The sequence below is a fragment of the Lonchura striata genome, chromosome 27, assembly GCF_050655825.1.
Source record: "Lonchura striata isolate lonStrDom1 chromosome 27, ASM5065582v1, whole genome shotgun sequence".
NCBI classification, from domain to species: Eukaryota; Metazoa; Chordata; class Aves; order Passeriformes; family Estrildidae; genus Lonchura; species Lonchura striata.
Window position 1 is genome coordinate 888,464 of NC_140729.1, and position 27,192 is coordinate 915,655.

Below are 27,192 nucleotides of genomic sequence, written 5' to 3' on the forward strand. Positions count from 1 at the left end.
GGTGCTAATTCCCCCCCCCCCCCCCAACTCGTGTTCCCCCCTTTTTTTATCTTCGGTTGCTCTGTTGTTCTCTTATTTTGATTTTCCTTTGGAGGTTTTTCTTTCCCTCAGGATTTTGATCCTGTTTTTTTGGGGTTTGTTTTTTTTTTAATTATTATTTTTAAATATTCTCTTTAATTTTGGCCCCGGAACACCCAACCCCGGGACCGCCTGGTGCTACAACCTCCGAAGAGGTCTCCGCTTGGTCTGTTCTAACCCCCCTCGATTTCACCGTTTATTTCCCTCCTTTTCTTCATTTTTGTTTCATTTTGCTGCTCAGCTCCGCTCGGGAATTTTCCAAAGGTGCTATTCCCCCCCCTGCCCCCACCTCCACCACCCCACCGGCAAATCCCGCAAAGCACGAGGCACCAGATCCCAAGGGGAAAAGGAATAAATCGATTTTCCAGGTGGAGCAGGTGGAACTCCAGCTCCGCTCTCATCTTCCAGCAGCTTTTCCTCCCTCCCTCCCCACGAACCCACTCCCCTGGCCGGATGCTCCGGCTTCTCCCCGGTTTTGTACCTACTTTGTATAATGTATTATAATAATAATTAATTAATTAACTAATTAATAATTTTTAACTGGTTTGGGGGTTTTCTTATTTTCTTTTTTTTTTTTTTTTCTTTCTTTTTTAAATGAATGGAATTTTTATTTTATTTTAATTTTTTTTTTTTTTTCCTGACTGCTGAAATAAAGGCATGTGAAATGATCCAACCAACCTCGGGCTGCTCTGCGCCGCTCTCGGGGGGCTTGGGGGGGTCCTGGCGGGGTGAAGTTGGGAATTCCTCGGTCCCCATCCCGCTCCCGTCCCGGCTGGGCGATGTCGGGAATTGGGAATTCCTCGGTCCCCATCCCGCTCCCGTCCTGGCTGATCCCGCTTTGCTCCCGGCGGCTTCTGTGCTCCGCTCCGTGCCCTCCTCCTCCTCCTCCTCCTCCTCCTCCTCCTCCTCCTCCTCCTCCTCCTCCTCCTCCTCCTGCCCCGGCCCCCCCAGCTCGGGATGCGGGGGGGAGGAAGGAAGGGGAGGGGGTGGGGATGGGTTGGGGGCGTAGAGCCGCTGGGAACCCCCCAAAGGGAGGGGTTTTGGGGGTCCCCCTAAATGGGGAGGGGGCTGAAAGGGCTGGGGACACAGAGCCGCTGGGAAACCCCCAAAGGGAGGGGTTTTTGGGGGTCCCCAAATGGGGAGGGGGCTCGCTGGGAACCCCCCAAATGGGAGGGGTCTTTGGGGGTCCCCCTAAATGGGGAGGGGGCTGAAAGGGCTGGGGACACAGAGCCGCTGGGAAACCCCCAAAGGGAGGGGTTTTTGGGGGTCCCCAAATGGGGAGGGGTTGGGGATGGGCTGGGGGCGCAGAGCCGCTGGGAACCCCCCAAAGGGAGGTGTTTTGGGGGGTCCCCAAATGGGGAGGGGGCTCGCTGGGAACCCCCCAAATGGGAGGGGTTTTGGGGGTCCCCAAATGGGGAGGGGGCTGGAAGATCTGGGGGCACAGAGCCGCTGGGACCCCCCCAAAGGGAGGGGTTTTTGGGGGTCCCCAAATGGGGAGGGATTGGGGATGGGTTGGGGGCACAGAGCCGCTGGGAACCCCCCAAAGGGAGGGGTTTTTGGGGGTCCCCCCAAATGGGGAGGGGGCTGGAAGGGCTGGGCTTCAGCCAGGCTGGGGACACTGGGGGGGTGGGGGGGCTCAGCTCAGAGCGACCCCCGAAAGGCAGAGCTGGGGAGGGGGGTGGGCACAGAGCGACGCCCCAAAATGCGGGGTTGGTGTGGGGCGCCCCGCTAGGAGCCCCTCGGGGGGCCCGGGGGGCCGTGCCCGCTGCCGGTGGCGGGGGGCACCGGGGACCCCCGGCCGGGGCCGCTCCCGCTCCGTCAATGGCCGCCCTTGTTCTGCGGGGCCCCCGCGCTGCCCTCGCCCCCCGCCGGCGCCGCCCCGGCCGGGGGGGCTCTCCGCGGCTCTCCGCGGCTCTCACAGAGCCTCTTTCTTCCTCGGGGCTGGGCCGGGGGCGCCCCGGCGGCGGGGAGGGGTCCGGGGGCGCCGGGCGGGGCGAGCGGAGCGGGCACGGACAGCCAGGTGAGCCGGGGGGGATTTTGGGGGGCTACCGCGGGGTCCGGGAGCGCGTCCCCCCCTTTTTGCCAATCCCCATCCCGCTCCCCTGTCCCCCCGCGGGGCTGGGGGGGTCACCCGGAGTCACCCCAACCCTTGCGACTCCCCCCCTTTTGATGGCGGGTTGACGCTGAGCACCCCCAAACCCACCCCGTAAATAAAGCGCCAAAGCCTCATTTCGTCACCGAATTCTCCATTTATGCACCAAAACTCACCCAAAAGCGGGGACACCCCGACTCCTCCGGGCAGAGCCCGGCCGGACCCGCAGCTCCTCCCGGGTTTTGCCCCCCAAAAAGCCCCTCGGAGCCCGCTCAGGGCGGCAGCAGCGGGGCGCGGGCCCCGGGCCGAGCGCTGCCCGCGGGGCCGGGGCGCGGAGCGGCGCGGAGCGGGAACATGGGCAGCGTGGAGAGCGGCCGGGGCACGTCCCGCCGGCCGGCCATGAGCCGCAGCTCCCGCGTGTCCCCCAGGATGGAGCCGTGGTGGAACAGCTGGATGCTGCGGGGACGGGCGCCGTGAGCCCGGCCCGGGGGGCACCCCCGGAGCCCTTTCGGGGTGCCCGTCCCCGGCAGCGCGGCCGCGTCTGGGCGTGCGCCCCGAAATCGGGATCTTCACCCCAAAACCAGGGTGTGCGCCCCGTCACTGGGGACTGCTCCCCATCACGGGGTGTGCTCAGCCTTCAGCGGGGTCTGAGTGCCTTTACTGGGGTCTGCACCCCGTCTTTATTGGGGTCTGTCCCCCAAAAGTGAGGGCTGAACCCCATCATTGGGGTCTGCATGTCCTTTCTGGGGTCTGTCCCCCAAAAGTGAGGGCTGAACCCCATCATTGGGGTCTGCATGTCCTTTCTGGGGTCTGTCCCCCAAAAGTGAGGGCTGAACCCCATCATTGGGGTCTGCGTGTCCTTTCTGGGGTCTGTCCCCCAAAAGTGAGGGCTGAACCCCATCATTGGGGTCTGCGTGTCCTTTCTGGGGTCTGCCCCTCATCTTTGGGGTCTCCTCCCTGCCCGGGGGTCCCTCAGAAGCTCCTTGTGCCCCACCCCGTGTCTGAGGGGGGTTTTGGGGGGCCCGAGGGGTGGCGAGGGCAGGAGGGGCCCCTTTGGGGTCGGGGGACCTTTGGGCTCCATGGCACCCCCAAAGAGCCGATTGTTCCCTGTGCCCTTTTCCTGCCCAGCCCTGACCCCACGCTTGGCTGGAAGAAACCCCCAAAAAGCAACCCCCAAAGCAGCCCCCCCAAAGCAGCCCCCCCAAAACCGCCCCTCCAAAACAGCCCCCCAAAACAGCCCCACAGACTCACTCAGACGTCTCCAAGTTCCGTTTTTCCCTACAAAAGAGAAGAAAAAGTTAAAACCCTGAAAAATGCGGTGAGCAGGGCCCGCAGCACCCCCCGGCCGGGGAGGGGACACGGGGACAGGGAGGGGACACTCGGGGTGGGGAGGGGACACCCGGGCAGGGGAGGGGACACTCGGGCAGGGGAGGGGACACTCGGGCAGGGGTCCCCGCGGCCTGGCAGGGTTGGGGGGACCCCCGACTCACACGCCCTCCCTGCGGCAGCACATCAGGTGGCCCAGGAGCAGGCAGAGCAGCGCGGCCACCGCCAGCGGCACCAGCAGCGTCACCAGGAAGGCGGGGAGCAGCTCCCGGGGGGCGGCCTCGGGGGGCGGCTCGAATGCGACCCCCTCGTCCAGCACCCCCGACCCCCAGAGCGGCCCCGGCCCGCTGGGGCTGGGCACGACCTGCAGCTGAAGGGGAGGGGGCGTCAGGAGAGCCTGGGGGGCTCTGGGGACATGGGGGACACGGGGGGACACGGGGACATGGGGGGGCATGGGGACACGGGGGGACACGGGGACACGGCGGGACTCTGGGGACACGGGGGGACATGGGGACACGGGAGAACAGAGTGGGACACAGGGGGGCTCGGGGGACACAGGAGGACATGGGAGACATGGGGGGACGTGGGGGAACATGGAGGGACAAGGGGGGACACGGGGGAGGGGCTGAGGGGCTCTGGGGACACAGGGGGACACGGGGGGGCTCTGGGGACAAGGGGGGACACGGGGGACACGGGGGTCACAGGGGACACGGGGGGAACAAAGGGGGACACGGGGGGGTCTCACCAGGGTGAGGTTGCACCAGCGGATGGAGAAGTGGGGGCCGAAGGTGTCGTAGCAGGAGGCGAGGGGCCGCTGGCCGCGCTGGCAGCGGGCGCGGCTCTGCGGGGACGCGGCGGCCACCAGGCACGGCGAGAAGGGGCTGTGGGAGCCCACCTGGACGTACACCCTGCGCCGGGGGACCCCCAAACCCGCCCCGGTGAGACCACCCCGCATTGTCACCCTGCGCCGGGGGACCCCCAAACCCGCCACCGTGAGACCACCCCGACTGTCACCCTGCGCCGGGGGACCCCCAAACCCGCCCCAGTGAGACCACCCCACAGCATCACCCTGCGCCGGGGGACCCCCAAACCCGCGGCCGTGAGACCACCCCGCATTGTCACCCTGCGCCGGGGGACCCCCAAACCCGCCCCGGTGAGACCACCCCGCATTGTCACCCTGCGCCGGGGGACCCCCAAACCCGCCCCAGTGAGACCACCCCGCATTGTCACCCTGCGCCGGGGGACCCCCAAACCCGCCGCGGTGAGACCACCCCGCATTGTCACCCTGCGCCGGGGGACCCCCAAACCCGCCCCAGTGAGACCACCCCGCATTGTCACCCCACCTGGGGTGTGAGGTGACCCCAAAACCCGCCGCGGTGAGGCCACCCCGCATTGTCACCCCACGCCGGGTGGAGCCCGCACCCCGCGGTGCCCCCGGCCGGCCGTACCCCTCCCTGCGGCCCTCGATGGGCAGCGGGGCGCGGGCGCCGCGGTGCAGGGCCGAGGTGACGGCGGTGACCCGCAGGTCCCCGCGCTGCCACAGCCCCGCCGAGGCCCGCAGGAAGCGCTCCCGCGCCGCCCCGGGCAGCAGCTCCTCCACGTCCCGGTTCCCCACCAGGAACTCGGCCTGGAACGGCGCCTCCCCACCTGCGGGACAGGCGGCACCCGTGGGGACGCGCGGGGACACGGGGGGACGCGGGGGGACACGGGGGGACACGGGGGGACACGGGGGACATGGGGAACATGGGGGACAGGCGGCACCCGTGGGGACGCGCGGGGACACGGGGGGACGCGGGGGGACACGGGGGGACACGGGGGGACACGGGGGACATGGGGAACATGGGGGACAGGCGGCACCCGTGGGGACGCGCGGGGACACGGGGGGACACGGGGGGACACGGGGGACATGGGGAACATGGGGGGACATGGGGAACACAGAGGACACGGGGGGACACGGGGGGACACGGGGGACATGGGGAACATGGGGGACAGGTGGCACCCGTGGGGACACGGGGGCACACGGAGGGACACGGGGGGACACGGGGGGACACGGGGGACATGGGGAACATGGGGGACAGGCGGCACCCGTGGGGACACGGGGGGACGCGGGGGGACACAGGGGGACACGGGGGGACATGGGGGGACACGGGGGGACATGGGGAACATGGGTGACACAGGGAGACAGGGGGTGACACTGGGGGACACGGGGGGACACTGGGGGACACGGGGGGACACAGAGGAGGGGCTGGGGGGCTCTGGGGACACGGGGAACATAGGGGGACACGGGGGGACACGGGGGACACAGAGGAGGGGCTGGGGGGCTCTGGGGACACGGGGGGACACAGGTGGGCACGGGGGGACACGCCGTGGCCGTGGCGGGGCCGCCCCACGCGGTTCGGGGCGCCGGGGCCGTACCTGGGGACCGGGTGACACCGATCACCAGGTGCTGGGACGCGGTGGAGAAGGAGCGGCGGTTGTAGGCGAGCACCTGCGGGGACACGGGGACACCGGGGTGGGCCATCCCGGCGGGGACACCGGGGTGGGACAACCCTGCGGGGACACGGGGACACCGGGGACACCGGGGCCGTACCTGGACGCGGTGCGTGCCCAGCTCCGCCGCCGGCGGGCGGCCGTACAGGAAGCCGGGCTGGCCCGGGCCGCGCTGGGCCAGGCGCAGCCACCGCGGCAGGTCCGGGCGGCCCCGCAGGTGGGCGCGGAAGGTCACGGGAGCTGCGGGGACACGCGGGGGTGGGCGCCGGCACCGCCAGCTGTGCCCCCCGCCCCGTCCCGCAGGTCCCTGGGGTGCTGCTCCCAGCTCTGAGCCGGGACCCCAAACAGGGGGGACCCCTCGGGGGGGCACCCCGAGGCAGTGGGGCGGTGCTGGGGGAGCCCCAGATGGGTGGAGGGTGCAGATGATGGACGGACAGACAGACAGCCCGGCTGGGGTGATGCTGGAGGGGGCCATCGGCCAGTGGCCCCCCCTTTTACCACCCCCAGCCCCCCAGGCTGGCCTCACCATCGTCATCCTCGCTGCTGCCGAAGGCCTCCAGGAAGGGCTCCCGCTGCAGCTCGTGCACGAAGACGGCTCCGGTCTCGGCGGAGAGGCGGAGCTCGGGCAGGACGCGGTGGTCGGGGTCGGTGGCCAGGGACACCCCCAGGGCCAGGCCTGCGGCCGCACACGGGGCTGGAGCCAGGGCTGGGACCGCCGCCCCTCCCTGCCTCAGTTTCCCCAGTGCCCACAGACCCCTGGGACTCTCAGAGGGGCAGCACCGTGTGCCCGCAGTGCCAGGTGTCCCCAGGCAGAGCGGGAGGATGTTGAGGGTGGGGACAGGGACTGAACGGGGTCAGGGCTGGGACGGGGACAGGGCCAGGATGGGATGGGGACGGGGACAAGGACAGGATGGGATGGGGACGGGGACAGGGCCAGGATGGGATGGGGACGGGGACAAGGACAGGATGGGATGGGGACGGGGACAGGGCCAGGATGGGATGGGGTCGGGGACAAGAACAGGATGGGCCCAGCACCTTCACAAGTCCCACCCGTTGTCCCCCGCCCTGTCCCAGACCCCGCTGGCACCCGGGACACGGTGGCTTTTTTTAGCTCCGGCACGTCCCAGCCCCGTCCCACCCCCCGTCCTCCCCCGCGGGGACCCCCCGCGTCCCCCCCACTTTGGGGCGCCCCTGCCCTCGCCCCCCGGGCCGGCCGTGTCCCCCGCGGGTGACAGGGCTGTCACTCGCCTGCCAGCGCCCAGAGCCGCAGCAGCTCGGGGCCCTCCATGTTCCGGCGCCGGCGCTGATTGACGGAGCCAGCGGGGCCGGGGGGGCCCGCGGGGGGGTCCCACAGGGGACACCCCTCCGGTGCCACCGCCCGCCACCGGGCACGGCGCTCCGCGGGGCTCCGCGTCCCGCGGACGGGCCCGGAGGTGTCCCCGGGGCGGGCTGGTCCCAGTGCCCCCACTCGTGGGGGGACATTTGGGGACACTTGGGGACAGCAGAGACACCCCCCCCCCCCGGCACGGCCAGCAGCGAGACGGGAACACGCGTGTGCGCGCCCGGGGGCGGACACGGCGCTGCGTGGGGACGGTGACACGAGAGGAGCGCGGGTGGCAGCGACGGGGACCTGCGGGGGGGGTGGGGGGGGCGATGGCAGCGGCGGAAGGGGAGGGGAAGGGGAGGGGAGGGGAGGGGGTGGTCGTGGGGGGCCGCCCCCCCGTGTCGCGTCACGCCTCGTCACGCACAAAGGGCCGGAGGTGACACGGGTGACACGGGGAGGGGACAGTCGCACATTGCAGGGTCCTGCCGCCCACGCTGGGGACAAGGGGGGGTCCCCTGTTGTCCCCCCCACACACACACACAGGAGGGACCCCAACACGGCCACGGGGGTCGGGCCTGGCCCCCCTCGCCCTCAGGCACCCAGGGGGAGGCAAAAATCACAAAAAACCCCCCAAAATCCCCCCCGGCCCTGCAGGAAGGAGGGGCGCGCTGTCCCCGCCCGTCCGGACACCCTGGCACGGTGCCCCCCCCGCCAGCACGGACTGGCACTGCCAGGGGATGCGCCGCACCCCCGAGGGGTCGAGGGGGACATTGGGGTCCTGTGGGGACACCGAGGGACACACGGGGCGGGGGGATTTGGGGGGACAAGTGGGTGAAAGTGAGGGGACACAGGGACGGGAGGGGGGACACGGGGACAGAGCCGGAAGGGGCGCAGGGACAGGTTCAAACTGGGGGGGGGGGATTTGGGGACAGGATGGGGGGACGGGGGTTCAAATTGGGGGGGATATGGGGACAGGATGGGGGGACATGGGGACAAACTGGGGGGGATTTGGGGACAGGATGGGGGGACATGGGGACAAACTGGGGGGGGATTTGGGGACAGGATGGGGGGACATGGGGACAAACTGGGGGGGATTTGGGGACAGGAAGGGGGGACATGGGAACAAACTGGGGGGGATTTGGGGACAGGATGGGGGGGGATTTGGGGACAGGATGGGGGGACATGGGGACAAAGGCGGGGGGATGTGAGGGGAGGATGGGGGATGATGTGGGGACAGGATGGGGGGACAGATCCGGGGGGTGGGCACAAATCTGGGGGGGTGCAGGGACGAGACTGAGGGGACACGGGGACAGAACGGGGGGGGACACGGGGACAGCTGGGGAGGGGGATGCGGGGGGGACACGCGGGGATGGAGCTGAGGAGGGGGATGCGGGGATGGAACCGGGGGGGACACGCGGGGACAGAGGCGGGGGGCGGCAGCGGCGGCCGAGCGGGCGGGGGGGGCCCCAGCCTGCACAGCGCGGCCGCCGGGGGGGCCCCGCCGCAGGGAGGGGACCCCGGTGCGGGCGTGGGGAGGGGTCCCCGGCGCGGGGGTCCCCGAGGCCGGGCTGCGGCGGCCGCAGCGGCGGCGCTGAGGCCGAAGCGCGGCCGAGGAAGAGGAAGAGGAGCGCTGCTCAGACCCAGAGGGCTCTGCGGGCAGCGGGGCGGGCAGAGCGCGGCGGCGGCGGCGGCGGCGGCGGCGGCGGCTCCATCACCGAAAGGGGAAGAGGAGGAGGAGCGGGGAGGGAGGAAGGAAGGCAGGAAGGAAGAAGCGCCGCGGCGGAGGGACCCGCGGGATGGCCATGGCCTGACCGGGCCGGGGCAGCGCTGCCCCCCGGCACAGCCCCCCGGCACAGCCCCCCGCCCATGGCGCGGTAGCGGGCGCGGGGCCCGGGGGCGGCGGCGGCGGTGGCGGCGAGCGATGCGGGCGCCGGGACCATGCTGAGGACCGAGGCCGGCGGGGCCGGGGGAGCCCCCCCGGCCGGGGGCGCGGCGGGGGCCGGGGGGCTGCGCAGCGCGTCCCCGCACCGGAACGCCTACGAGGCCAGCATCCAGGCGCTGGCGCCCACAAAGGAGGCCGAGGGCGAGGACGGCAAGAAGAGCCGCGGGAAGAAGTATGGCTCCAACGTGCATCGGATCAAGAACATGTTCCTGCAGATGGGGACGGCGCCCGGCCCCGAGGGCGCCTGCGACCTGGCCAAGGCCAAGGAGAAGCCGGTGCGCCTGTCCCTGCCCCGCGCCGGCAGCCTCGGCGACGGCGTGGACCAGGGCAGCCTCCTCAAGCTGGGCACCAGCGTCTCGGAGCGCGTCAGCCGCTTCGACTCCAAGCCCGAGAAACCCTTCTCCAAGCTGCAGGAGACCCGCAAGATCTTCGAGAGGAGCCCGCAGGAGAAGGCCACCAGCACCAAGCTGCTGCTGCGCAAGGAGCGCGCCGGCTTCCAGGACCGCAAGCTGGACGTGGTGGTGAGGTTCAACGGCAGCACCGAGTCGCTGGACAAGCTGGACGCCGAGGCCGTGTCGCCCACCGTGAGCCAGCTCAGCGCCGTCTTCGAGAAGGCCGACCTGAGGAACAACCTGCACAAGGCGCCCGGGCGGGCGGCCGCGCCGCCGGCTGCCAGGGCGGCGGCCAAGCGGCCCCGCGCCTTCGAGGCGGCGCGGCCGGGCGATGCCCACGCCGCCCCGGCACGGGCACGGCCGCCCGAGCAGGACGGGGCGGCCGCCAAGAGCGGGAGGCCGGCGGAGAAGGAGGCGGCCGCGCCGAGGGTGCAGGAGGTCTGCAAGATCAAGCCCGTGGAGGTGGAGGAGAGCGCGGAGGGCGAGGAGGAGGAGGAGGAGGAGGAGGAGCGGCAGCAGGAGAAGGCGCCGGGTGAAGCCGTGCCCGCTGCCCGGCCGGCCGAAGGGGACGAGGGTCCCGCGGCCCCCCGGCCCGACGGGGGCTCGGCGGCGGCCGCGGGCGCGGAGGGCGTCAAGGGCGAGCGGGCGGAGGAGGGCGACGGCTCCGAGGAGGCCAAGAAGGAGGACTTCTCCGAGGCCGACCTGGTGGACATAAGTGCCTACAGCGGGCTCGGGGAGGACTCGGGGGGCAGCGGGCTGGAGGAGGAGGAGGAGGCCGAAGGGCTGTACGAGCCCGAGTCGGGCTGCGTGGAGATCCCGGGGCTCTCCGAGGAAGAGGAGCCCGTCCCCAACCGCAAGATCCAGTTCAGCACGGCGCCCATCCAGGTGAGCCTGAGGGAGGCAGGGAGGCACCCAGGGTGAGGGGTGCCTCAGGGTGAGGGGCACCCAGGGTGAGGGGCACCCCAGGGTGCGGTGTGTGACCCCCCACACACAATCACCCCTTTGGCAGGGACAGAAAAAGGGGCTGGGGGTCTGTGTCCTCATGCCCTGTGCCCCCCATGGGACAGGGCTGCCTGTCCCCGTCCCTGTCCCATCCCTGTCCCTGTCCCATCCCTGTCCCTGTCCCTGTCCCCATGGCCCTGTCCCCGTCCCCATCCCTGTCCCCGTCCCTATCCCTGTTCCTGTCCCCATCCCTGTCCTGTCCCCGTCCCCATCCCCGGGGCAGCAGGGCCTGGGCCTGGCTAATGAGCTGGTTAATTAAGGGCCATTCCTGGACCGCCGGGGCCGCTGTGGTGGGGACAGGGTGGCACCGGGACCCGCTGTGGTCACCCAGTGCCACCCCTCCGTGTCGTGCCCAGGCCGGGCCAAAACCGCTCCACATTTTGGGTGGGGAGGCCCAAAATGCCCCGGTTTGAGGGGCTGGGGGTCCCTGCCCGGGGGTCCCTGGGGACAAGGTGGCGATGGGGAGGGGGATGCGCCCAGGGAGGAAGGGAGGAAGAAGAGGAAAAAGAGGAAGGGAGGAAGAGGAGGAAGGCAGGAAGGGAGGAAGGGAGGAAGGGGAAGTGCCTCGGCAGCGTGGCGGGTGGGCGGCAGGGATGCTGCGGGGTCCGGGGCGCCCGCCCGGGGTGGGGAGGGGGCTGCAGGCGCCGCGCGGCTGTTTCGGGGGGCTCCCTCCGGGCCGGATCCCCCCGGCCGCGGCAGCAGCGGCTGCTCGCTGCCGGAGCCGGGTTATTTTTGGAGCCCGGCCTAAATTCTGGCTCTGAGTCAGAGCGGGTGGGCGGCCCCACCTGGGCCGGGGACAGCGACCGCGGGGGACAGGGATGGCCGGGAGTGGGGGGCTGCACCCCGAGAGTGGCCCTGGTCCCGAGGGACGCGGCCAGCCCCGCCCTGGGGGGTGCCCTGGCCGGGGATGGGGTTTGGGGTGCTCTGATCCCCCCATGGATGGGGTTTGGGGTGCTCTGATCCCCCCATGGATGGGGTTTGGGGTGCTCTGATCCCCCCATGGATGGGGTTTAGGGTGCTCTGATCCCCCATGGATGGGGTTTGGGGTGCTCTGCTCACCCCATGGATGGGGTTTGGGGTGCTCTGATCACCCCATAGATGAGGATTTGGGGTGCTCTGATCCCCCATGGATGGGATTTGGGGTGCTCTGATCCCCCATGGATGGGGTTTGGGGTGCTCTGACCTCCCATGGATGGGGTTTGGGGTGCTCTGATCCCCCATGGATGGGGTTTGGTGTGCTCTGCTCACCCCATGGATGGGGTTTGGGGTGCTCTGACCCCCCATAGATGGGGTTTAGGGTGCTCTGATCACCCCATAGATGAGGATTTGGGGTGCTTTGATCACCCCATGGATGGGGGTTTGGGTCTTCTGATCCCCCCATGGATGGGGTTTGGGGTGCTTTAATCACCCCATGGATGGGGTTTGGGGTGCTCTATTCACCCTATAGATGAGGATTTGGGGTGCTCTGCTCACCTGAGGAGTCGGTGCCCCCTCGGCGTTCCCGGGGGGCTCCTGGGTGCCACCCTGGCATTCCCGGGGGTCTCCTGGGTGCCACCCCGGCATTCCTGGGGGTCTCCTGGGTGCCACCCCGGCATTCCCGGGGGGTTCCCATGGGCTCGGTGCCACCCCGGGGTTCCTGGGGGCTCGGTGCCACCCTGACATTCCCGGGGGTCTCCCGCGGGCTCGGTGCCCCCTCGGCGTTCCCGGGGGTCTCCCGGGGTCCCCCCAGCTGAGCCCCCCGCCCCCCCAGGTGTTCAGCACCTACTCCAACGAGGACTACGACCGCCGCAATGAGGACGTGGACCCCATGGCGGCCTCGGCCGAGTACGAGCTGGAGAAGCGGGTGGAGCGGCTCGACCTGTTCCCGGTGGAGCTGGAGAAAGGTGGGTGCGGCCCCCCAAAAGCGCCCCCCGGGCCCCCCGAGGTGCCGGCCCCGCGGGACCCGCTCGCTGCCCCGCAGACGCGGCGGGGCTCGGCATCAGCATCATCGGCATGGGCGCGGGCGCCGACATGGGGCTCGAGAAGCTCGGCATCTTCGTCAAGACCGTCACGGACGGTGGCGCCGCGCACCGCGACGGCAGGTACGGGGGGACGGGGGTACCGGGACGGCAGGTACGGGGGGACGGGGGGGACAGGGGTACCGGGACGGCAGGTACGGGGGGTACGGGGGTACAGGGACGGCAGGTATGGGGGGACGGGGGTACCGCGACGGCAGGTACGGGGGGACGGGGGTACCGGGGGTACCGGGACGGCAGGTACGGGGGGTACCGGGGGTACCGGGACGGCAGGTATGGGGGGTACGGGGGTACCGGGGGTACCGGGACGGCAGGTACGGGGGGACAGGGGTACCGGGATGGCAGGTACGGGGGTACGGGGGTACCGGGACGGCAGGTATGGGGGGTACGGGGGGACAGGGGTACCGGGATGTCAGGTACGGGGGTACGGGGATGGCAGGTATGGGGGTACGGGGGTACCGGGGGTTCCGGGACGGCAGGTACGGGGATGGGCGGGGGGTACCGGGGGTACAGCCGGGGAGTACGGGGGCGGGGTGGGGGGTACGGCCGTGGGTACCGGGGGTTATGGGGGGCTGCAGGTATGGCCGGGGGGTGGCGGGGGGATGCAGGTATGGGGAAGGGGAGCTATGGGGGGCTATGGGGGGCTCTGGGGGGCTGCAGGGGCCTATGGGGGTCTATGGGGGACTCCAGGGGCTCTGGGGGGCTGTGGGGAGCTCCGAGGGGCTCTGGGGGGCTGTGGGGGGCCACCGTGGCGCTGAGGGCAGGGCCGGTGCCAGGATCCAGGTGAACGATCTGATCGTGGAGGTGGACGGCACCAGCCTGGTGGGGGTCACGCAGAGCTTCGCCGCCTCTGTGCTCCGGAACACCAAGGGCCGCGTGCGGTACGGGCCGGGACCCCCGAAACCTCGGCGGGACCCCCAAAACCCCGGCGGGACCCCCGAAACATGGGCGGGACCCCCAAAACCCTGGCAGGACCCCTGAACCCCAGCGGGACCCTAAAATCCCCCACACCCGGGGGTCCCCCACACCCGGAGGTCCCTGCCCTCCAGCCTGTCCCCAGGGTCCCCCATTGCCCCTGGAGTGCCACCCTGGTGCCCCCCGAAGTGCTCCCACGTCACCCCCAGCCCCCTCGGCACCCCCTGACCCCCGTGCCCCCCCCGGCACCCCTGGCACCCCCTGACCCGGTGCCCCCCAGCCCCCCTGGCACCCCTGGCACCCGGTGCCCCCCTGGCACCCCTGACCCATGCCTGCAGGTTCCTGATGGGGCGTGAGCGGCCGGGCGAGCAGAGCGAGGTGGCGCAGCTGATCCAGCAGACGCTGGAGCAGGAGCGCTGGCAGCGCCAGCTGCAGCGGCGCTACGCCCGCTACGCCCGCGGCGACGACGAGGTGAGGGCGGCGGGCACGGCGGGCACGGAGGGCACGGCGGGCACGGCGGGCGCCAACAGCCCCCCGCGCCCGCCGCAGGGCGGGGAGTTCGGCACGGACGAGGAGGAGGAGGAGGAGGAGGAGGAGGAGGAGGAGGAGGAGGAGGAGATGAGCCCCGTGTTCCCCGGCGGCGACGCGGCCATCGAGGTGTTCGAGCTGGCCGAGGGCGAGGACGCGCTGAGCCCGGCCACCATGGAGCCCGACAGGCTGCTGCACAAGTTCAAGGAGGTCAGCGGGGATGCTGCCCTGTGCCCGCCCTGTGCCCACCCTGGGGGTCTGTGCCCACCCTGTGTCTGCCCCGTGCCCACCCTGTGCCCGCCCCGGCTCTCCCGCAGCTCCAGATCAAGCACGCCGTGACCGAGGCTGAGATCCAGCAGCTCAAGAGGAAGGTGAGGGGGGGTCCTGGCTGCCGGGGCTGGGGGAGCACCCTGGCACCTGCCCTGGCACTGCCCTGGCACCCTGAGCGTCCTTCTGCACCTGCCCTGGGGGCTGTTCCACGTCCTGCCCTGTCCTGCCCGTCACCCGGCTGTGCCACACTGTGCCATGTGCCATCCCCAGCTGTGCCATGCCATGCCAGACTGTGCCACGTGCCATCCCCTGGCCATGCCATGTCCCATCCCTTGGCAGTGCCATTCCCTGGCCGTGCCCCATCCCCTGGCTGTGCCATGCCATGCCACGCCGTGCCACGCCATGCTGTGCCATGCTGTGTCCCATCCCCTGGCCGTGCCACCCCCCGCCCATGCCATGCCGTGCCAGGCGGTGCCACGCGGTGCCAGGCGGTGCCAGGCGGTGCCGTGCGCCCGCGGGCGCGGTGACGCCGCTGCCGCAGCTGCAGGGCCTGGAGCAGGAGAAGGCGCGCTGGCGGGCCGAGAAGGCGCAGCTGGAGCAGAGCGTGGAGGAGAACAAGGAGCGCATGGAGAAGCTCGAGGGCTACTGGCTGGAGGCGCAGAACCTGTGCCAGGCCGTGGACGAGCACCTCAAGGAGACGCAGGCGCAGTACCAGACCCTGGAGCGCAAGTACAGCAAGGCCAAGCGGCTCATCAAGGAGTACCAGCAGAAGTGAGGAGCCCCCGGACCCCACGGGAAGGGACCCACCCAGCCTGGGTGTCCCACCCTGAGGAGCCCCAGACCCCGCGGGAAGGGACCCGGCCTGGGTGTCCCACCCTGAGGAGCCCCAGACCCCGCGGGAAGGGACCCGGCCTGGGTGTCCCACCCTGAGGAGCCCCAGACCCCGTGGGAAGGGACCCGGCCCCGGGGTCCCACCCTGAGGAGCCCCAGACCCCGTGGGAAGGGACCCGGCCCCGGGGTCCCACCCTGAGGAGCCCCCGGACCCTGCGGGAAGGGACCCGGCCCCGGGTGTCCCACCCCTCAACCCCACCGGGCACCCCCGTCCCTGGGCACCAGCCGTGCCAGGGGGCCGAGCTGCACCCTGGGCTGAGGGTCCATCCCTGGGGTGAGGGTCCATCCCCTGGCCGTGTGTCCATCCCGTATGTCCATCCCTACACTGAGGGTCCATCCCTGGGCTGAGGGTCCATCCCATGTGTCCATCCCTAGGCTGAGGGTCCATCCCCTGGCTGTACGTCCATCCCTGTCCGTGTGTCCATCCCTGGGCCGAGGGTCCATCCCATGTGTCCATCCCATGTGTCCATCCCTGGGCCATGTGTCCATCCCATGTGTCCATCCCATGTGTCCATCTCTGGGCCGTGTGTCCATCCCCTAGGCTGAGGATCCATCCCCTGGGCTGAGGGTCCATCCCATTGCCCATATGTCCATCCCATGTGTCCATCCCCTGTCTGTGTGTCCATCCCATTGCCCATATGTCCATCCCATGTGTCCATCCCCTGTCTGTGTGTCCATCCCTGGGCCATGTGTCCATCCTGTGTGTCCATCCCTGGCCGTGTGTCCATCCCCTTCTGGGCACCCTCTGTCCCTGGGCACGGACCTTCCCTGGGCCTGGGCTCACCCCTGGGGAACCAACTCCTCCTTCCGCTGCACTCGGAGCCATCCCTGGGGCCCCAAATCCTTCTGGGACCCCTGACAGGACCCTCCCCTGGCAGGGACCCTCCCCTGACAGGACCCTCCCCTGGCAGGGACCCTCCCCTGGCAGGGACCCTCCCCTGGCACGGCTCCGCCCTGGAGCGCCGCGGGCCGGATTCCCTGCCCCGGGATGAGCCTGGAGCCCAGCCCTGCCACGGTGCCACGACCCGCGGGGCAGCAGCTCCTTCCCGAACGCTGCGGGGATCCCCGGGCACCCCAACCCGCCCAGCGGGGTCCTGCCGTGGCCCCGGAGCCCCGGGGGCCGCGGGGACGCTGACCCGGCCCCGGCTGCCCGCAGGGAGATCGAGTTCCTGAAGAAGGAGACGGCGCAGCGGCGCGTGCTGGAGGAGTCGGAGCTGGCGCACAAGGAGGAGATGGAGAAGCTGCAGGAGAAGGTGGGCACGGGGCGCCGGGACGCGGCGTGTCCCTGACCCCCCGCCCGCCCGCCCGCCGCCGACCCGGCCGCCGGAGCCCCGACTGAGCCGCGGATCCCACGCCGGACCGTGGGCATCGGCCACCGCCGGACCCTGCTCCCAACGCCGGATCGCTCGGGATCGGCACGGGATCGGCCTGGGATGTGATCAAGATCTGCCCGGGATGTGCCCGGGATGTGATCAGGATCTGCCCAGGATCTGCCCGGGATGTGCCCAGGATCTGCCCGGGATGTGCCCGGGATGTGCCTGGGATGTGATCAGGATCTGCCCGGGATCTGCCTGGGATGTGTCCAGGATCTGCCCGGGATGTGCTTGGGATCTGCCCGGGATGTGATCGGGATCTGCCTGGGATCTGCCCCTGATCTGATCAAGATCTGCCTGGGATGTGCCTGGGATCCGCCCGGGATGTGATCAGGATCCACTCGGGATCCCCTGGGATCTGCCCAGGATCTGCTGGGGCGCCCGAGCCTCCTCCTGGCGCTGGATCCCGCTCTGGATCGCAGCGGATCTGCCGGGCTCCAGCTCTGGGTCCTGACATCCCCGAGGGGGCGAGAGGGACACGGATCCCGCCGGGCGTGGGGAATCCACGGGGATCCCGGTGACCAGGGTCTGATGTGGGGGATCGACAGGATCCTGGTGACCGGCACTGGGTGCGTGGGATCCACAGGATCCCGGTAACCGGTGCCGTGGGATCCCGGTAACCGGTGCCGTGGGATCCCAGAGATCGGTGCCGTGCGTGGGGGATCTGGGATCCCGGTGAGCGGGGCCCGGCGCGCTCCCGTTGGGATCCCGTGCTGGTCATGCTGGATCCCCCCGGGCCCGCCGGGGCCGTGCGGGGTGGAGCGGATCCCGCAGGATCCCCCGGGGCCACCGGATCCCGCAGGATCCCCCCGGCGGCTCGGGGCAGGGGCCGGCCTCACCCGGCCGGGGGGCACCGGGGGGCACCAGGGCCCGGCGGGGAGGTCCCCAGCACCCAGCACAGCCCCCCCAACCCCGCCACCTCCATCGCCCCCAAAATGTCCCCTGGCACCCACAGAGACTCACCCAGCACCTGCCTGCAGCCCCCTCCCCGTCCCAACCCACCCTGTGCCCCCCGTGTGCCCCCCAGTCACCCCCGTGTGCCCCCCAGTCACCCCAATGTGCCCCCCAGTCACCCCAATGTGTCCCCCAGTCACCCCTGTGTGCCCCCCAGTCACGCCCGTGTGCCCCCCAGTCACCCCAGTGTGTCACCCCAGTCACCCCTGTGTGCCCCCCAGTCACCCCCGTGTGCCCCCCAGTCACCCCCGTGTGCCCCCCAGTCACCCCAATGTGTCCCCCAGTCACCGCAGTGTGTCCCCCAGTCACCCCCGTGTGCCCCCCAGTCACCCCAGTGTGTCACCCCAGTCACCCCAATGTGTCCCCCAGTCACCCCCGTGTGCCCCCCAGTCACCCCAGTGTGTCACCCCAGTCACCCCAATGTGTCCCCCAGTCACCCCAGTGTGTCACCCCAGTGCCCCCCAGTGTCCCCCAGTCACCCCAGTGTGCCCCCCAGTCACTCCACTGTGCCCCCCAGTCACCCCTATGTGTCCCCCAATGTGTCCCCCAGTCACCCCAGTGTCCCCCAGTCACCCAGACCCCCAATGTGTCCCAGTCACCCCCGTGTGCCCCCCAGTCACCCCAGTGCCCCCCAATGTGTCCCCCAGTGTGTCCCCGTCACCCCAGTGTGTCCCCACGTGCCCCCCACATGTCCCTCAGTCCCCCCTGCCCTCTGCCCCCCGTGTCCCCCCCATGTCCTGCCCCCGCTTGTCCCATCTGTGCCCCCCGTCCCCCTGTCCCCATGGCTGTGTCCCCTCCCACCGTGTCCCCCACATCCCCACCGGTGTCCCCGTGTCCCCGTCCCGGTGTGTCCCCACCGGTGTCCCCGTGTCCCCCAGGTCCCCACTGGTGTCCCCGTGTCCCCCACCCCGGTGTGTCCCCATCCCCTCCGTGTCCCCGTCCCCTCCGTGTCCCCCAGGTCCCCGCCGTTGTCCCAGTGTCCCTGTCCCGGTGTGTCCCCACTCGTGTCCCCATGTCCCCACTCGTGTCCCCACTCGTGTCCCCGTGTCCCCCCGCTGAGACCTGTCCCCTTTGCTGTTTTTCAGATCTCCGAACTGGAGGCCAGGCTGCAGACACTGAAAAATTCCAACCCGGCCTAAGCCACCCTCAAAACCCGCAGCGACCCTGGGGGTCCTCCCCCCCTCCCCGGCCCCTCCCCTCCCAGCCCTTCCCCGGGGGGTGGGGGAGGGAGGGGAGACCCCGCCAAGGCCTCCTGGTGCCCCCCACCCCCGCGGGGGCGCAGACGGGGGGGGGGGGTCGTGGGGACGCCCCCACTCGTGTCCGTGTCCCGTGTGAGTCTCGTGGTGACGTGCTGGACCCGCGGGGGGGGGCGCGGCCCCCCCCAGGCCGACCCCTCCCCTCGACGCGACCCCTCCCCACCCCCGGACACGGCGCTGTGGGGAGGGGGCACGGGACGATGTCCCCCCCACCCACCCACCCAAATTGCGAGCGATGCCGGGGGGGACACGGGGAGCCCCCCAACCCTCGGGGCGCGGCCGGGGGGGCCCCACGGACTCGCCCCCAGCCCCAAATGGAGGCGACCCCCGGAGCAGCGTATCCCCCCCCCCTCAGTGCCACCATCGCCGGGCTGGGGGGACCCCCGAGCCGGGGGGGGACCCCCGAGCCTTCACCAACCCACGGGGGGTGGGGGGCACCAGCCCCACTGCCCCCCCCGGCAAGGGGGGTACCAGGGGGGGCACACGGGGGTCCCCTCTGGGGTGGGGGCGATGCTCCCACCCCCTCACCTGTAAATACCCCCCCCCCCCAAAAAAAAATCACAGCATTTCTGTGGGGCTGGGACGCCCCCCTGTCGGCCCGGGGGGACCCCCCTGTCGGCCCGGGGGGGACCCCTTTAATTCTCATTTCTATTCTGCCCCCCTGCCCCCGAGTCTCCGACAGTAACTGGATGTGGGGGCAACTGGGAGCCGGACTGGTTATACTGGGAAGGGGAGGCGGGGGGGGGCGGGGCGGGGGGGGGGGAGGGGCCGGGGGGTCCGACTGGATTGGAGCCACTTGGGGAGGGGGGAGGGGGCTATTTAAGAGGGGGGGTCCGGGGAGCGCGAGCCCCGGGGGGGGCCGGGGTTATTTAATCTCACACGTGTACCTGTGGGTGTATATACTATATATAATGTACCTATGTATGCACCGCGCCCGCTCTCAGCGCCCCCCGCCCCAAAACCGCGACCCCCGCCCCACTGCCCCAAAACCGCGACCCCCGACCCAAAACCGCGGCCTGGCTCCTTCCCCCCGCCCCAAAACCGCGACCCCCGACCCAAAACCGCGGCACTGGGGGCACTGGGAGGGTCGGGAAGGACTGGGGGGCTCCGGGGGTACCGGGGAGGGTGGGCACCGTGGCGGGCGGGGGTCCCGGCGTGCCGTGCCCCCGGTGCCCGCGTCGCGCCGGTCGCTGTCCCTTCAGCACCCCCGGGTGTTCGCTGTCCCCCGGGTCCCGGTGTGAGCCCCCCGCCCATCCCCGGTGTCCGTTCGCACCGGGCTCGCTCCGGGCGGGGCAGACCCCGGTACAGCCCCTCCCCCGGGACTGCCCCATCCCCTCGGTTCGATATTCCCGGTCCAGCCCCGTCCCCGATCGCCATTCCCGGTGCAGCCCCCCCCACCCCACGCCGGTACCGGCCCCTCCCGGGGCTGTTCCCTCCTCCGAGACCCCCCGAGCACCGGGGCGGGGCGGGGGTCCCGGTGGGGCTGTCCCGGGGCGGGGCGGGGGTCCCGGTGCGGGGCGGGGGGGTCCCGGTGCCGGGGCGGGGGTCCCGGTACCGGGGCGGGGGTCCCGGTGGGGCTGTCCCGGGGCGGAGGAGGAGTCCCGGTGCGGGGCGGGGGGGTCCCGGTGCCGGGGCGGGGGTCCCGGTACCGGGGCGGGGGTCCCGGTACCGGGGCTGTCCCGGGGCGGAGGAGGAGTCCCGGTGCGGGATGGGGGGGTCCCGGTACCGGGTGCCCGTGGCCAGCCCGCGCTGCCGCCGGCGCCGGGCGTGGGCAGCGCCCGGGAGCGGGCGGCGCTGCAGCGGCGGAAGGCGGAGGAGCAGCGGGAGAAGCCGAAGGAGGAGGAGCGGGAGCAGCGGCGGAGCTGGACGGGGTGGGGAGGGGTCTTCACACCCCCTGCCCCACCCGAGCCCCCCACGGGGGCGGGGAGAGAACCTCGACCCCACCCCGGGAAATAAAAAGGTGTCAAGGGCCAGTGCAAATCGGGGTGAGCGGTGCCGCCTCACTTGGGGGGCACAGAGCAGCCCCCCAGGACTTGTGTCCCCCGGTGCCAGCCCGGGACTGAAGCCTCAGCCCCCTCCCGAGGCTGGAGCAGGTAAACTGAGGCACCAGGACCCCAAACCACCACAGGGGTTCAGTCAACATCCGATTTATTGACAGTGGGGAGGGGTCTGGGGGGTTCAGGGGGGAATTTGGGGGTTGAGCAGGTCACAGCAAGTGGGGGGGCTGGGGACAGCTCAGTAGTGCAACAAAAGGGAGGACACGGGGACAGGGACATGGCAGGGAGGGTCAGGCCTGGTGCCCCCACCCCACCAGGGTGCAGGGAAGTGCTACTGGTCCTACTGGGACAGGAGCAGTCCCTTGCTGGGATGGGGGACACCCCCGGGGCGGGTGGCGACTTTGGGGGGCAGTGAGGGAACAACAGGCACTGCTCCAACCCCCCCCAGCCCTGTCCCCAAGCGCCACCAAGGCGGGGACACCAGGACACCCCCCCAGTGCCCTCGAAACGCCAAACCCCCCCGGAGACCCCTCGCGGGTGGGCTGGGGGGTCCCGGGGGGGCTCAGGGCACACGGTAGGTGGAGGTGTTCTTGGGCTCGGTGCTGGGCACGCACCAGTCCCCCGCCTCCTGGCTGGCCTGGTAGTGCCGCCACGCCGACTTGTTGTACACGGGCAGCCGCTCCACCGACTCCGTGCACAGCGCCTGGGGGTGGGCACGGGGCTCAGCGGGGGTCCCGACCCCCCCCCGGGCCGGGGCCGGGCACGGGCACCCACCTTCAGGTAGATGACGGCGTCGGTGCCGAAGCCCTCCATGGAGAAGAGCTGCAGGTCGCCCTGGAAGTACTTGGCGTAGAGGCGGGAGATGGGCAGCCCGTAGCCAAAGCCGGCCTGGGGGGCGAGGAAATGGGGCTGGGGGGGTCCCCGGGGCTGGGGGGGGCACCCCCAGGGCACCCCCGGCCTCCCCACAGCACCCCAAGAAGCACCAGGAGCGTCCCTTGGCACTGCCGGCGGTCGTGGTGGCACCGCCAAAGGGCCCCAGAATGGACACAGGGGCCCCCTGCCACCCCTAAGGGTCTCTATGTCACCCCTAAGGGTCCCCATGCCACCCTAAAGGATCCCACTGCCACCCTAAAGGGTCCCACTGCCACCCCAAATGGGCCCCAAGCCACCCCAGTGTCCCCATGCCAGCCGAAATGGCCCCACTGCCACCCCAAAGGGTCCCCATGCCACTTCCAAGCACCTGCATGCCACCAAATGTCCCCATGCCAACCTAAATGTCCCCAAAAGGTGCCAGGCCAAGGCCAAACCTCCCCGTGCCACTCCAGCCCACCCCAATCACCCCCAAAACACTCCCAGGACACTCCAGCCACCCCCAGACCTCCCCATGCCACCCCCAATCTCCCCATGCCACCCCCAAAGCTCCCCATGCCACTCCAGCCCACGCCAATCACCCCCAAAACACTCCCAGGCCACTCCAGCCCCCTCAAACGCCCCCCAACCCCTCTCCCCTGCCCGGGGGGGGTCTCGTACCAGGGGGGCGCCCCCGGAGCCCAGCTGGGGGGTGGGGGCAGTGGAGTACATGTAGCTGAAGAGCCGCTCGATCTTCCTCAGGGGCACCCCCATGCCCCTGTCGCTCATCTGGGGACAGCAGAGCAGGTGAGGCCCCCGCTCCTGTCCCCCCTCCCCAAGCCCCCCGCCCACAGCGGGGCTGGGGTCCCTCACCCGGATGGACAGGTCCTCCTGGCCCAGGGCCACCAGCACCCTGATGGCCGGCAGCCGGGGGCTGCTCTCGTGGCTCTCCACCGTGGCTCTCATGGCGTTCTGGGGACACACAGCCCCCGCCCGGGGGTGTCAGGGGGTCCCCAGCAGCCCCCCGGGACCCCCCCAAAGGGCTGGGCTACCTTGAAGAGCTCGAAGAGCATGTGGTACAGGTGGGACGGGACGTAGACGATGCTCACGGGCTGCTCCGAGTTGCAGGCTGGGGAGGGGGGGACGCGGGGATTGGTGGGGACAGTGCTGACCCCAAACATCCCCCGGCCCTAAAGGGGTCACCTGAGAATCCCCCCATGGCAGGGACCCCCAGACTAAAGAAGCCAAGCATCCCCTGTCACAGGGACCCCAATCCTAAAGGAGGCGAGGACCCCAACCCAAAATGAGCCACACAGAAATCCACCTGCCCCAGGGTCCCCAAACCCAAAACCTGAGAGTGCCCAGACCCAAAGGAGCCACCTGAGAGTCCCCAAACCCAAAACCTGAGATCCCCAAACCCAAAGGAGCCACCTGAGCGTCCCCAAAGGAGCCACCTGAGAGGCCCCAAACCCAAAGGAGCCACCTGAGAGTCCCCAAAGGAGCCACCTGAGAGGCCCCAAACCCAAAATCTGAGTCCCGAAACCCAAAGGAGCCACCTGAGAGTCCCCAAAGGAGCCACTTGAGAGTCCCCAAACCCAGAGGAACCACCCATGATCCCCCTGCCTGAGCCCCTCCTGTCCCCTCACCCCGCTGTCCCCTCACCGTTGACCTCCTCGATCTCCAGGTCGGGCGAGGCCATGTAGTATTTGTCACACAGCAGCTTGGCCATGTTGTAGGCGTCTGCCAAAGGGGGGGGACAGAGGGCTCAGCACCCCCAGGACCAGCAGGGACAGCCTTTGGGGTCCCCCCCACCCCGAACACCCCCCATTCCTCCCCACCCAGGATGTTCCTGGGGTCTCCTGCGCAGCTCAGGGGACACTTTGGCCGAGGCCACCCCAAGCTTGTGACACGAGTGGTGCCAGGGGGATTTTCAAAGCAACTCCTGCCCCCCAAACTGCCCCTGCCGTGGGGGGCACCCCAGAGCCCACCAACCTCTCACCACGTTGGCCACGTTGCAGTGGGGGTCGATGCTCCCGATGTGTTTGGGGTGCGCGGGGTTGGTGCTGCCATCGAAGAGCAGGGCTGGGGAGGGGACAACGAGCTGGGGGCACCCCAGGGACACCCCCGGGGCACCCTGGGGCTGCACCTGGGGGGAACATTTGACAACAGGGGAGATGCCCAAGACAGGATCCCTGGGGTCGGTGAGGACCCTCGGGACACAGCCCTGGGATTGGTGGGGACCCTCAGGATAGACCCTTGTGGCTGGGGGGACATTCTGGGGACATCTAGTGATGACAGGGACCCTCAGGACAGACCCCTGGGGGTGGGAGGACCCTCAGGACAGACCCCTGGGGATGGGGGGACATTCTGGGGACATCTAGTGATGACAGAGACCCTCAGGACAGACCCCTGGGGGTGGGAGGACCCTCAGGACAGACCCCTGGGGATGGGGGGACCCTCAGGACAGACCCCTGGGGATGGGGGGATCCTCAGGACAGACCCCTGGGGGTGGGAGGATCCTCAGGACAGAGCCCTGGGGACACTGGGGGCTCTGGGGACACCCCCGCTCTGGGGGGCAGCCAGGACCCCCCGGCCGGGCAGCCCCCTGCCCTCACTGTGCTGGTTGATGAGCATGCGGATGGAGATGCGGCTCAGGTAGAAGCGGTCCAGGAAGTACTGGATGTTCTGGTTGGACACGGGGTCGTCCCCGTAGGTCTCCTTGTACTCGATCACGCCCTGCGCCATGGTGGGAACGACGTCGTTGTGCCGGTTCCGGATTGTCACCAGCGCGTTGGTGAACCTGCCCGGGGGACAGGGCCAGCGCTGGGGACGCCCGCTCCGGGCATGGCCCGATCCAGGCCGGGATTCCCCACGAGCTGGGGGCGCTGGCAAAACCCGGAGCTGGATCTAGCCGCACTGGGGGTGGGGGCACCTCGGGGTGGCCCTGGGTGACACCAGCGTGGCTCTGGGAGGAGGTGACACCCCGGAACTGGGGACAGGGACACGCCGTCACCTCCTGACTCACTGTCCCAGCGTGGCTTGGTCCTCAGGGTCCCTGTCGTGGAATTCCATGATGTCCAGCAGGCTCTGGACGTACCTGGAGGGGGGGGACACGGTCGGTCATCCCACAGCTGGCACCCCCAAACAGAGGGGACACCCCAGGTGACACCACTCAAGGGCCAGCACCCCTCAACACACGCTCCCACCCCAAAAACTGCTGCACCGGGGGTCACTGTCCCACCCAGATCCTGGCACCTGGGAAAACCTGGGGACACCTGGGGACACCTGGAGACAGGGTGCTTCTGATGGGGTTGGGGCTGTGATGGGGGGTGGCACGGCCGGACCCCCTGGCACGGCCGGACCCCGCTGGCAGTGGCCCAGGACAGTGGACAAACAACGTGTCACGTGGTGGCCCGGGAGAAGGGTCACGCTGCTGGCACTGGCACGGGGACATGGCACTTAAAGGGACACTCTGACCCACACGGGACAGGGACATCCTGTGGCTTTCAGGGAGCAGGTGGCTCCCCTGCTGACAGAGGACCTGCAGCCCGTGCCACCACTGCCAAGTGGCCTGCCTGGCACCCCTCCCTGTGTCCCCCTCCCCATAGGGGAGGACAGCAGGTGACAGCCGTGGGACACACGGTGGTGGCCGCGCAGGGGACGCAGGAGGGTGACACCGGTGGGACCCCAGGCGAGTGGCAGCGGCGGGACCCACAGGCCCCAGGAGCGGGCGGTGGCGGTGCCAGCAGTGCCAGCAGCCCCGTGGCACTGTCCCCGTGTCCCCAAGGGCCCCGACTGACCAGCTCTGCACCAGCTGCACCGAGGGCGTGCGCAGCACCCGGTCCGGGAGCAGGTTGATCTCCTTCATGATGTTGGAGAGGCGCACGGGCAGCTCCTGGCGCAGGAAGGCGAAGGACGTCTTCTCACAGGCATTGCTGGAGCCTGGGGACACCGGGGGACACCGGGGGACACGGGGGGGACACGGGTGAGCCCCCCAGAGCCGGCGCTGCCAGCACTGCCACCCCTCTGGCAGCAGGGAGAGGGGACAGGAGCAGGTCCTGGTGTGTGGCTGGGGAGGTGTTGGGGGCATCGGGGGACAGGAGGGGGACAGCGCTCAACCACTGGGGAGGACAGTGCCCAGTGCCACCCAGAACTGCCCAAACTGGGGCTGGGAGACCCCCGAGTGCAGCTGGGAGAGAAGGAGCTGGGCCAGGGACACGGGGAGGGTCCCAGGGACACGGGGAGGGGTCCCAGGGACAAGGGGAGGGGTCCCCAGGGACACAGAGAGGGGTCAACGCCTTGGGGGAGGGTGTGTGAAGGAATTCCTGGGATGGGGGGCTGGGAATTCCCATGAAGGGGTTCAGGAATTCCCATGAAGGGGGGGGCAGGAATTCCTGGGAAGGGGGGCAGAAATTCCCAGGAAGGGGGGTCAGTAATTCCCATGAAGGGGGGCAGGAATTCCCGGGAAGGGGGGTCAGTAATTCCCATGAAGGGGGGCAGGAATTCCTGGGACGGGGGAGCAGGAATTCCCATGAAGGGGGGGGCAGGAATTCCCATGAAGGGGGGGCAGGAATTCCCATGAAGGGGGGGGCAGGAATTCCCATGAAGGGGGGGCAGGAATTCCCATGAAGGGGGGGTCAGTAATTCCCATGAAGGGGGGGCAGGAATTCCCATGAAGGGGGGGTCAGTAATTCCCATGAAGGGGGGGCAGGAATTCCCATGAAGGGGGGGGCAGGAATTCCCAGGAAGGGGGGGCAGGAATTCCCAGGACGGGGGGCAGGAATTCTTGGGATGGGGGTCAGTAATTCCCATGAAGGGGGGGTCAGTAATTCCCATGAAGGGGGGGTCAGGAATTCCCAGGAAGGGGGGGCAGGAATTCCCGGGACGGGGGGCTGGGAATTCCCGGGACAGGCGGGGGCCAGGGAATTCCCTTTATTTACCGAAGTCCAGGAACTGCTTCATGGAGAGCGGCGACGGCGAGAACTTGCTGAAGTGCTCGATGTAGGTGGGGACGCCGGCCAGCGCCGCGCGCTTGCCGAGGCACCGCAGCAGCCGCATGGCCCCGCTGTCCCCTCGGGGTCCCCCCGGTGTCCCTTTGTGTCCCTTTGGTGTCCCTTTGGTGTCCCCCCGCTGTCCCCTCAGGGTCCCCTCAGGGTCCCCTCAGCGCCCCCCGGGCCCGGCCGCGGCCCCGCCCCCTCCGCGCCGCGCGCAAACAACACACCCCGCTGTCAATCAACGGGGCCCAGCCAATCGGCGGCTCGCTCTGCGGCAAACCCCGCCCCCAGCCCGTGCCGTCCGGGCACGCCCCGCTGTCAATCAGCGCGAGCCACGCCCCCTCCGCGGAGCTCGCGCCGCCCGGCCTCGTCGGCCACCGCCGCGCGCCTCGCGGCCAATCGGAGCCCGCGCTGCTCGAGGCCACGCCCCTCCCGGCTAACCCCGCCCCTCATGACGCATAGGTGCTGATTTGCATAACCGGGCTCCCATCAGCCCCTCTGGCG

The 27,192-nt window shown here is 70.1% G+C and overlaps 3 protein-coding genes across 4 annotated transcripts; 1 reads left to right on the top strand and 2 right to left on the bottom strand.

Moving 5' to 3' along the window:
• Positions 1-2,307: 2,307 nt before the first annotated feature.
• SGCA (sarcoglycan alpha) lies at positions 2,308-7,423 on the bottom strand. The gene is made up of 9 exons (XM_077788397.2): positions 7,235-7,423; positions 6,513-6,662; positions 6,087-6,226; positions 5,912-5,984; positions 4,945-5,143; positions 4,242-4,404; positions 3,661-3,866; positions 3,422-3,448; positions 2,308-2,626 (listed from the first exon to the last, which is right to left on the bottom strand). Exons 1-9 carry the CDS (start codon positions 7,272-7,274, stop codon positions 2,443-2,445), a joined length of 1,182 nt encoding a protein of 393 aa, XP_077644523.2. The 5' UTR covers positions 7,275-7,423; the 3' UTR covers positions 2,308-2,442.
• Positions 7,424-8,798: 1,375 nt separating this feature from the next.
• On the top strand, positions 8,799-19,163 carry PPP1R9B (protein phosphatase 1 regulatory subunit 9B). 2 transcript variants are annotated; one of them, XM_077788349.2, is made up of 10 exons: positions 8,800-10,529; positions 12,397-12,529; positions 12,607-12,727; positions 13,438-13,542; positions 13,915-14,047; positions 14,126-14,314; positions 14,422-14,475; positions 14,916-15,145; positions 16,422-16,518; positions 18,678-19,163. In XM_077788349.2, the coding sequence occupies exons 1-10, from the start codon at positions 9,249-9,251 to the stop codon at positions 18,729-18,731; spliced, it is 2,397 nt and encodes a 798-aa protein (XP_077644475.2). In that variant the 5' UTR covers positions 8,800-9,248; the 3' UTR covers positions 18,732-19,163. The 2 variants fall into 2 exon arrangements, with proteins under 2 accessions (XP_085417844.1, XP_077644475.2); XM_085561718.1 differs by having other exon boundaries at positions 8,799-10,529; positions 13,915-14,314.
• Positions 19,164-20,979: 1,816 nt separating this feature from the next.
• On the bottom strand, positions 20,980-26,882 carry PDK2 (pyruvate dehydrogenase kinase 2). Its single transcript, XM_021538487.4, has 11 exons — positions 26,635-26,882; positions 25,495-25,636; positions 24,720-24,791; positions 24,310-24,494; positions 23,687-23,776; positions 23,357-23,434; positions 22,747-22,823; positions 22,568-22,666; positions 22,376-22,483; positions 21,620-21,733; positions 20,980-21,548 (listed from the first exon to the last, which is right to left on the bottom strand). Exons 1-11 carry the CDS (start codon positions 26,750-26,752, stop codon positions 21,408-21,410), a joined length of 1,224 nt encoding a protein of 407 aa, XP_021394162.1. The 5' UTR covers positions 26,753-26,882; the 3' UTR covers positions 20,980-21,407.
• Positions 26,883-27,192: the final 310 nt, after the last annotated feature.

Excerpts from the sequence above, each read along its gene's own strand:
- SGCA (XM_077788397.2), bottom strand. The coding sequence starts at position 7,274 with ATGGAGGGCCCCGAGCTGCTGCGGCTCTGGGCGCTGGCAG. Across the intron at positions 6,663-7,234 it reads GCGGCTCTGGGCGCTGGCAG|GCCTGGCCCTGGGGGTGTCC; the intron begins GCGAGTGACAGC and ends GTGCGGCCGCAG. Across the intron at positions 6,227-6,512 it reads CAGCAGCGAGGATGACGATG|CTCCCGTGACCTTCCGCGCC; the intron begins GTGAGGCCAGCC and ends GTGTCCCCGCAG.
- PPP1R9B (XM_085561718.1), top strand. The coding sequence starts at position 9,249 with ATGCTGAGGACCGAGGCCGGCGGGGCCGGGGGAGCCCCCCCGGCCGGG. Across the intron at positions 12,530-12,606 it reads CCCGGTGGAGCTGGAGAAAG|ACGCGGCGGGGCTCGGCATC; the intron begins GTGGGTGCGGCC and ends GCTGCCCCGCAG. Across the intron at positions 15,146-16,421 it reads ATCAAGGAGTACCAGCAGAA|GGAGATCGAGTTCCTGAAGA; the intron begins GTGAGGAGCCCC and ends GGCTGCCCGCAG.
- PDK2 (XM_021538487.4), bottom strand. The coding sequence starts at position 26,752 with ATGCGGCTGCTGCGGTGCCTCGGCAAGCGCGCGGCGCTGGCCGGCGTC. Across the intron at positions 25,637-26,634 it reads GAAGCAGTTCCTGGACTTCG|GCTCCAGCAATGCCTGTGAG; the intron begins GTAAATAAAGGG and ends CGGTGTCCCCAG. Across the intron at positions 21,734-22,375 it reads GCTCCGGGGGCGCCCCCCTG|GCCGGCTTTGGCTACGGGCT; the intron begins GTACGAGACCCC and ends CTCGCCCCCCAG.